General features: G+C 39.4%; 1 protein-coding gene across 5 annotated transcripts in view; it reads left to right on the top strand.

Annotated features, from left to right (window-relative positions):
* EFR3A (EFR3 homolog A) overlaps positions 1–10,219 on the top strand; it is a 156,078-nt gene that overhangs the window by 140,888 nt on the left and 4,971 nt on the right. For all 5 annotated transcript variants that reach the window (XM_025202103.1, XM_014519164.2, XM_025202102.1 and 2 more), the window contains 3 exons: positions 5,048–5,136; positions 7,701–7,749; positions 9,648–9,751. In XM_025202103.1, coding sequence (XP_025057888.1) covers positions 5,048–5,136; positions 7,701–7,749; positions 9,648–9,751 — 242 coding nt within the window. The remainder of the gene's footprint in view (positions 1–5,047; positions 5,137–7,700; positions 7,750–9,647; positions 9,752–10,219) is intronic.

Consider the following 10,219-nt stretch of genomic DNA (forward strand, 5'->3'; position numbering starts at 1 on the left):
TGCTGAAAAAAATGAAGTGTTGGAAGAAATAAGAGGTCTTTCTGTCTGTTTTCAGATCTAATCTTTGGAAAGTCTTAAGCTGTTTTACATTTAAGCAATAGGATTTCTTTTGATTTTTCTGCATTTCTTCCGAATTTTTCTTTATAGCTGATTAATTAAACATACATTTTTGTTCTTGTTATATATTTTTGAATTTAGCTCTATTTCCATCAGGCAAAAAGCCTCGTAAATGCAGACACAAGTCGAAAGGTAAACCGAACTATAGGTCCGCTTGCCCTCCGCATAGCTGTCCTCTGCGTGGCTAGGGCGTTCACAGCCACACCAGCTGCTTTTAGAAAACCTTTAGATAAATAGTCCAAATATTGTGTCGTGTTTAGTTTTTATGTATTAGCTGTCTTCCTGTTTGCTGCTGATACTGTAGCTATCTTTTCCAGGTTATACTTTATTTTATTCTTGGAGTTTCTATCCTAAAATGCAGCACTAAGTACTGCTTGTACTTCATGGTAAGCTGTAGCAAGATGCCAGGCATTGACAGCACGGTTCTGTGACAAATTTCAAAATGTGGAAGGTTTTTTGTTTGTTTTTTTTAACAAATATGACAATCAATATTGCATTTTTCATATTTAACTAAAATAATTTCTTAACTTGTTCCACATCTTTTATTGTGCCACAAGTTTTAAAATTGAAAATGTATATATTGTTCATAAACATTCAAGGGAAGGTAGAGATTAATGGAATTGAGCCAGGGACTTGGACTTTTGTTGCAAGGGGGAGGTTCCAGAAATCTCATCTGTGACTGTGAGGAAAATAAATTAGCTCAGTGCTTCTGGTTAAGATTTCCAGTGAAATCCCATATTTTCTTTTATATACAACATGCCCCAAAAGAAGACACGCATCTTATTTTAGGAAAGCAAAATGAACTAGAAAGGGTTTTCCAGAGTCATGGCTCAATTCTGGGGCCATGGAGCATGGGCAGAATCTACTCATCCTCCTTTCCTGCTCAGCCAAAAACTGCTGCCATGTTAGCAGGGGCCATGCCAGAGTTAAGCCTCCAGCTTTTGGCTGAATAACAGACACCGCCCTTCCTGCCTGCAACCTGGAGGGAACAGCCCCTGGCATCCGCTTTGGCACGCTCGGGCCTCCATTCCACTGCAGGAATCAGCTTCCTCGCTTAAAATGCACACCCCAATCTTCAATGGCTAATTTGGGGGGGAGGAGGGAGGGAGGTGCATAGAGTATGTGAGCAAATACAGTTATACTTTTAGGTCTCAACATGAACTTCTCATCAAGGTGAACAAGGTAGTTCACTCCTGACTACAGTTCAGGAATTTTGCACAGCATTAGCTTTCATTCAGGCCTCCTCCTCCACATGAAGATTTTCAGGAATGTTTTTTGCATTTTAAATTCACACCTCAGCTTAGTGCAAATTGAACTATTCAGTGCAAGCAGGCCCTTACTTTGTGTCATAGTGAGACATCCACCAGAACAAGTGGCGAGCTTTCAGTACAGGTGCCACAAGTGGCAATAACAGCCTCTGAATGTGACACACGGTGGACTGGGGAGAGGGCAGGAAGCACAGGGGCAACAGGGCAGGAAGCAGAAAGCAGAGCAGTGTATTGGGCAGGAAAAGAGAATCAGAGTGGTACTTCAGGAGGGGTAAAGATAACTTGCAGCATTCCTCCCCAGAAGGTTGGCCCCCACTTCACTAAGGGGAAGCCTGAGCTCAGATTGTAGAGCAGGGTTTAAAAGCATGGGGTGGATTTTTAGCTTTAAGATCCAAGAGCATAAAGTAGATGCCCATCTTCACATGTCCCTTTGCAAACCCATTTTGCTTTTTCTCTGTTCTTGGGGGGAGAAAAGTTCCTATCCTTATGTGGAAACTAATGCTGGAAAATAGGTACATACCAGTGGGGATCTACATGGACCAGAGGTGTAACTCTAAATTTTAGTGCTCTGGGCAAAATTTTTGCAGGGAGGGGAGGCAAGCATTCCTTTGTTGAATCTGGAGCAGTCTTGTGCCATCTTGGTCATAGGAGTGCTTTGGGAGAAGCTCTGCTTTGCCTGGCCATGGGAAGGTCATAACTGCCCTGGGGACTCAGACCCCCACTGCTCCTGCTGCTTCCCTGCACCACATCCTATGGCCAGACAGTCCAAGGCTGCTTTTGCTCCACTTCTAGGTCTGGGCAGCATAGGGTTGCACCGGCAGACCCCCTTCAACTCCCCCCTCTCCCCTGCCCCTTACATTACTGACATGGACGCCAAGGTCAGCCACATGGATTCAGGAGTACTCAGTGCTGGAATTTTTCAATGTAAGGTATAAGTGATCACACAAACTTTACAGAGCTATAAAATGTAGATAGGTTGTCTACATTGTTTAGTTTTAGGCAGCCAGTGATGTATCTACAGGATTCATTCACCACTGCGTCCATTCTTTTTGTGTGTATGAACCACTCGTGTACTGGGTGCACACATTTTGCTGCTGAATAGCTAAGGGCCAAGATGGTTGACCTAAGTGTTGATATATTTGCTCTCCATCTGAAGATGGCCAGTTCCTTAATGATGTCATCATGAACTTAGATGTGTGAATATTGTATGGCTCTCTAATAGCCATCACTAAAGAAGCACCACTTTGAGCTGAGGATTACATATTGTGTCATAAAATATATCCATAGAAATAGTTTTGTCTAGTCATGGAAATAAAGAGCTGATTAGTTTGGAGTTGGCTGTTGGATCTTAATATCTCAGCAATCCAAGCTGATCTCTACATAAGCTTTCTATGTGGTTGGCACCTGAGATGCATAGATACTAATTTGTATTTTTATAGACACATGAAAATAACTTTGAAATGTAACCTGGCATTTTTTTCTTTTCACGATACTCCAACACAGAAAGCGCAACCAGCTATAGAAAGATTGGGCCAGAAGATAGATCTGTTACCAGCAAGGAAATAATTCATTCTCAGACATAGTCCAGGGTACCTCTGTTCATGATGATTTTGCCAGTGTTGAGCTAGAGCAAATAGGGTGGGCAGTTCTTTGAAACAGGATCTACTTGCACATTCCATATTCATTTTAATGCGATTACTCAGTTACTAAGGTCTCTGGTATCCTTAAATGACAGCAATTTCTGTCACTGCTGTAAAGTTTCATTTTTCTGGTGGATGTGGATTCTTTTCATATTTCTTTGTTAGGATATCACCTGCTCTTTCCACCTAGGGCATTATTTAGACCTCTCTCTAGTCGCAGTCTTCCCTGGGACAACTTTGTATCCTGCTTTGATGGTTTTTTCCCCTTTTTTCAATGGAAGCATTTGATGCTATATTCCTTTGATGATAAAGGAAAAACAGATATGAGCATTTTCTGAAATATACCTTATGTTTGCAATATCTCCACTACCATCTTTTTCTGTCAAGCATTTTGCTTCTGTGGGCTAGGATTCAGTCAGTGAAGTAATTTCCTATGAAATATCCTCCTTTGTGTATAAAGGCTGCATCCATTCATGGCATAGTTTTGTTATTCTGGATACCTTTTAGTATTGATCTCCTGTGACCAAACATCAGGTTTTGAATTTGGTAGAAGGAAAAAAATAAAACCTGTCTTGATCATCTTCAAACAAAAAACAGTGTTAAGAACTTAAAGCGTGTTTAATGGATTGCAGCCCCATTCTCATTTACATTAAAAGCCCTTTAACTGTTTTCTGACAATATAAATGAACCTTAAACTATGTGCAAATCTGACTTCTTTTTTTATTGAACATTTGTGCATCATAAAAAAAATGTAAATGAGACTCAAACCATACATCACTTCATTAAGCACATTCCATGTCTTGAGCACCAGAATAAATCCCATCATTTAACACATATTTTGAAGGGAAATGTTTTTGGATGCACACTTCTGAGGAAGAAATAAATCATGGGTGCTGTAAGAAGCTATCCCAGATTATCTCAAACATTTTTGAGGTAATTCTAAACAAGTACTGTTTGTGGATGGAATACATGCAAGGTCTGCAAATCACTATCCAGTTACTCTTAAAACTGCATAGGGTCTTCAAATGTTAGTTGAATTTCTAATATTGAATGTATGCTGTATCTTCTTCAATATCATTATGACATCAGAACAGAAATTTGTTTAAAGAAAGAAGTTGCCTTTCAGTCAGGGTTTACTCATTCTTCCAGTTTTCTAAAGAAATTTTCTGCAACATTTGCTGTAACGTTTTACTGCAACATACATTTTCTGCAACATTTTACTTTGAAGAAGGAATTATTGAAAGGTCATCTTAAATACGTCCCCCCACTATATCAGGGAAAGCAGTGGCAGGGGGTGAGGGGCCAGATGTCCCAACCCTTGCCCCCCTGTCCGCTTATGCCCATGCCTGATCCCGACCACCTGTCTCCCCCCACTCCATGAGCCCCCTTACTGCTTACTTTCAGGCATGACTTGCTCTTGAGAGTATTGAGGCCTTTGTGTTCCCCAGTAAACATGATTGGCAGCCCCAGTGAGAGTACTGTATGCCTTTTAACAACAATTTGCAGGGCATTTAGACCTTAAAAAATAATTTAAAAACAGGAAAGGCGAAAATATTTGTTCAAATGAACAAGGAAGTAAAATTATGGTAGACATGAATTCAGTAGCAGAAGGAGAAAGGAAGGAGGTGTATTTTGTTCCCAAATAAATCTTTCTTCCTGCAGGAAACTGAACCATCTGTCAAACAGCCCTATTCTATTTTAAAACTGCAAACACAAGACCTTGATTCTCTTCCATTCAAACCTTTGTAGATTGCAACAGTGCAAATTGCAATGCATTAAATTACTATTGTATTTCATAGTAACAGTTTCACCTGAGATGCTTGAATTGAGGGCTAGTAGGTGAAAAGTTAATTTTTTTATCACTAATTCATGCTAGAACTTAGTATATTTTTTCACAATTGTCCTAATGATAAAGTAAGTGGATTTGGAGTTAAATTGACAGAGTAAAACAAATCTACAGCCATATGGAAAAGCCTGAGTTTACTTGTCTTATCTCTGATAGAGAAAATATTTTTCTTCTAGATGAAGACAGACTTTCCAGAAGGAAGAGTATTGTGGACACTGTGTCTATTCAGGTGGATATTTTGCCTGGCAGCAACTCAGAGGATAAGGTATGAAAAACAGAAGTTATTTTAAGGGAGGTCTTTTTTTCATGAGATGACAACCTATAGAATGAAACTTTTCTAGTTTCTCTGAAGAGTGTTTTCAATTTTGTTTTCATGGCTTTCTTAAAAAGCAGTTAGAGATCTGTCATCTAATTGACTGAAATTGCTGCTTACACTGCAATATATTACCTGTTTTGTATAATAATATTAGATGTTATTGGTTCATTGCAGTTTTTAGACATTTAGCTTTCTACCAGTGTGATTTATTGAGGAAATATGGCATACATGTTTGTCGTCTGCATAATAGATTATGAAATACTGCACTCTTACTGAGTAAAATAAAGGTAACATCAAACATTTTAGCTCATTGTTACTGACTTGGTGTTAAGGACAGCCCTTAAGAAACATAACTAAATTAATGCGTCTTACACTGTCCTTTGTTTTCTGGAAAGTAAGTAGAAAAATTGATGCTAATTACCTTGTAGGCAAGCTGCATTATGTCTAATTATTTGGGCAAACCTTTCACACCTTAACTGAAAGGTTAATATTAATAATTAACATTTCCCTTTGCAGTTGCTAATGGACACTTATTCTCCAAAAGGCACATCACAATGTAAGATGTTCTGGTTAGCTCTGCCTTTTGGCAGTCCCACATTACATTCTCATATTCAAGTTAGGAGGAATACAGTATAGATAGTGTCACGGGATCAACATCCCTTTTGCAGCAGGGCAGGAGCCCCTCCTCAGGACCCCCAAGAACCAGCCTTATTTGGTCTCCATCTCCTGAGAGGACCCCCTGCAGCCAGCCCTAGCGTGGCTTCACAAGAGGCAGGACTCTGGGTTTGAGTTGCTGGCTTTTCTCAGTCCTTGGCTTCTCCAGTGAGCCATGGCACCCCCACCTCCGAGAGCTCCTTCTGGTCCTCGCCTGGGAAGAAGGGGCCATGTTTTCTTCTTTAAAGAGGAGGGGGTCAGGCTGCCAATGTCCCAAACAGCACAGCAGGCTTTGCTTCAAAACAGTCTTTTTGTGCCATTCTGGTTCCTTCTGTCCTCCCTGCAGCCTTCTCTCCCTCCAGCTCTCTAAGCTTCAGTCTTTGTCCTCAGGCTCAGCCAACCACACTTGCAGCTGAACTATTACAAAATTATAGCATTCATCAGGGGACACCATTCACCCAGGACAATGAAATATTATGCCATGGGAAACCAGTCAGGAAGCAGTTTATGGGCCCTGGTGCCAGGCCCAGGCTGCAATCTCCCTCTGGAGTGAAAAGGACATATAGGTGTCCTGCCTATGGAACTATTTACAAGAATTATTTATAGCAAAACTGCTCCCAGAGTAGTCCCCGCAAGAGCTGCCAGCCAGAACTCAGCCACTTAGCTGTTTTTGATACAAACAAATGACTCTAAGGTGGATGCACATTGGGTTGAAAAAAACATACCCAGTCATTGATTGTTTGCTGTCAAACTAGGAGGGGCTGGAAGGACAAGATCAAATGTTATCAGTAAGTCCAAATTGATGATTCTCTAGCAAAAATCACAAGCTATTCAACCAAAAGGATTTTCTATTCCATTTGTATTCATTATACTTTCTCCAGAGATGAGAATGTAATACAAATCCAGCGACAACTACTAGACCTTCTAACTGTTTTTAATTTGTGTCTTCCTTTTTTGGCATGCCTCCTTTTTTTTTTTAGCTCAGGTCTAACTCTTTTGTTTCATCTAGATTTTAGTTGGCTTCCTCCTCCACATAGCTGGGATACTAACATGAGGCACATGTCAAGATTATAGGGAAAGTCTCCATTCTCCTTACCAGTCCCCAGTGCCACAGCAGAATGCTGCATGCAGGTAGCATTTAGAGAGCGTTGCTGCCAGTAGGTCTGTACTGAATAATTGCACACAGTACGTCTCAGAGCCTTATAATGGCCTTTTTTTCCACACTAGCAACTAAAAAAAATAATCCTTTGCACAAAGGCAATCTCTGCCAAATGTCAAGCTCCTTTTCCAAAGTATGAAGACACTCAAATTCCTCAGCAAAATAGTATAAAGAAATTTAACGTGGGGAAAAATTTTCTTTTCCCTAATCTGATTTTCTTGATTTGTTAAGTTACTTTGCTGACACTCTCCCCAGAAAAAGTTGAACATGAGCCTCAGGTAGATGTCTGTTTTAAGAAATTTCTATCTCAGTGGTGAGTTTGTCAGACTAGGTAACTGAAGACAGTGACACCCATACTTTGTTGCCCCACACTGCCACTGTAAGACCCTATCAGCTGTGCCCAAGATAAAATAAAATTGGTGGATCACTGAATTGTTGTTCTGAGCAGAACACAAGAGTAATCAAACAGCAAATTTATTATGATGGTGAAGAAGTATAAGGTTACTTGTTATATATATGATAGTAATCTCTATTTCTAAGAAACAAAAAAATCAGAGTCAAACACAAGTTCATGAGAAAAAGTGCTGTGACATTTAAGGGGTGTACTTGGTACTGTGACATTTAATGCATTTATTAGTTGCCATATTACTACAGGAGCATACGTGATTCAAATTAATTAAAAAACATTTATTTTCTGCAGGTCAGTAACACCGAAGAAATCACCTTTGAAGCTTTGAAGAAAGCCATTGGTGAGATTTACTGCAAGTCTTTGTTTACATAGCTTACTCCTGTCCAATCAATGCGAGAGGCAAGGATTTGGTTTTTTTGGTGAGGCAGAGAAAGGTAGAGAAGCTTTTGAATGCAAGTCATGTCCAATAAATGAAATACTTGCCAGAAACAAATTTCTGACAGCTTAGCATACTTAAAATATTATGTGGTTTTCCTGTCACAAAACGCATTGATTTTGAAACTGCATGTACTTGTTTCCAACCCCTTTCAGTGATCTATATTAAGCATTTCTGTGAGAATTATGTTTGCAGATTTCCTTAGGGGTAGTGAAACATACTGAAAAAACAATTGAAAATGAATCTTGCTTTGACCTGTATCTAGATTTTGGCTCTTACAAGTTAAGGCCTGAAAAACACTTCAGAGATTCATGACTTTTTTCCGTTTGCAAATTCCAATGAAGCAAAAATTTACAGTGCATTTTGAATAGTGGTGGCTATATTAACATCCCTCAGAGGTCTTCTCTTGTAAATCTTGCATCATGGGTTTTAAAGGGATTCTGTTTTAGTCTCCAACGTTTAGGTGTGATAACTTTGTAACTTTATAACGAAAAATGGATTTGTCCAACTGCCTACCCACCATACTAGACCTAGGAACTGTGTGTTCAGCCAAATCATTTCTGTATTATTTCACTATTAATCAGGGTTCTGCAAGTCAGATGCCCCCGCTTGCACTCTGGAAGGAACTGTGGGGGTCATGCTTTTAAAAAAAATATTGTTAGTGAGATTGTAATGTTATCTGCAAACCTTCTTGTTCTCATTGTTATGAATGGAAATAAAGAAGCTCCTCTTGACTTTTTGATCCAAGATAAGTTTCTTGAACTTGTTAAAAATTTGACTGCAGTACATGTAGAGTTGATGAGTTTACTTGCACTCAAAATTTTAATCTCTGCCAGTAACATGTTTGCAAGGTGTAAGGGCCCAGGTCCTGTCTTCTAGCACCAGTGCAGTTGCACCATTGGCAACTGTTGCAATTCTGATAGCTGTTTAGGAGATAACAAACACAGAATTGCTCTTTGAATTGATAAAACAAGTTCAAAACACCCAGGTTAGCAAAATCCTCCAATTGGTAATTGTCCTCCAATCTTTTGCAATTCACAGATGTTGAAACCTTGCAACGCTAACTACACCTTGAACTTCTGAGTTCAATTTCACTGTATCTCCATGTAGATAAGCATGGGCTTCTTAATGGCTGATGTTTCAACTGCAAACTGTCCACTAAAAATTGCTACAAGTACAAAATGATGCTTACATTTTGGAAAACTTTTTCATCCAAAGAAGATTCTCTGCCTGTTCAGAGGACTGTAAACCTTAGTCCCCTAATCCCAAAGCAGTGGTCAGTATATGTACATCGAGCCTCATTTTTAAGCATGTTGAGTGGGGGGGAGGGAGACAAGTGGTACAAAAACATAGTACCTTTTAAACATATTGTATTAAAGTATAAGGGGCCAGCAAGTAGTGATGGATGCTTATCAGTTACATAAGTAGAAGGTTACATACGTTGGTCATTGAAACACAAAAGACCGTGCATCACTCAAGTGGTGGTGACCTAAAGCTAAAATATATCATGCAACCCATATTCAGTCCAAACTCCTGTTGGCTCAGTGGGGATTGCAAGGTATGGTCCTATGTTCAATTGTGCATGCTGGTGTTTTTTTCTGGCATGTGTTGTTATTGCAGGGAATTTATATGATGAGGCTAGTACTTGCTCATTTAGGCTGTCTAAATACTGTTCATTTGAGGAGGGATTCTCTGCTTGCATCACCATTTTTAGGTAACAGTAAAGGCCAACCTCTTAATGTTTGTGTCACTTATAAGTGGGCTGTTACATGAATTGGAGCTCTTAATTTTTTTTTTTAAAGATAATACTGGACTTGAGGAGCAAGAGAAGGAAAAGAGACGCCTTGTGATCGAAAAATTCCAGAAAGCACCTTTTGAAGAAATTGCAGCACAATGTGAAACCAAAGTGAGTTCTTTGAAAAATAATGCAAAAGCATTTGCACAAGGGGCGATGCTGATGGGTGGGAGTGGAGTTTGTGATAGCTTGCATTTGGTAATAGAAAATCAGTTGTTTCCTTTTTCTCTGTTCCTATTATCCAGATGTTACCAGTGTAGAATATCAAATTACTTTGAGTGTAAGTAGGATGAGTCCCCTTTTGAGGAATATAAACTTTTTGTCCTCCACCCTTCTTCTACTTTTATAGCCTTTTGAAAGCTGGCTTTACAGCCATGTTCATTTGACTGTGGAAGCACTTGAAAAAGTATCTTTGCATTCATGCCCACATAGGCCTAACTGACTGGAAGAATTTTTGCCATTTCATACCTGAAGTCATTCAAAAATTTGGTTCAATTTTGCTGTACAAATCGGTGTAACCTGCAGCCTCATGTATGTCTTTTATAATACCCTTCACAAAGCTTAGAGTCCTTAATGCAG

Source organism: Alligator sinensis, unplaced genomic scaffold, assembly GCF_000455745.1.
Source record: "Alligator sinensis unplaced genomic scaffold, ASM45574v1 scaffold651_1, whole genome shotgun sequence".
Lineage (NCBI taxonomy): Eukaryota > Metazoa > Chordata > Crocodylia > Alligatoridae > Alligator > Alligator sinensis.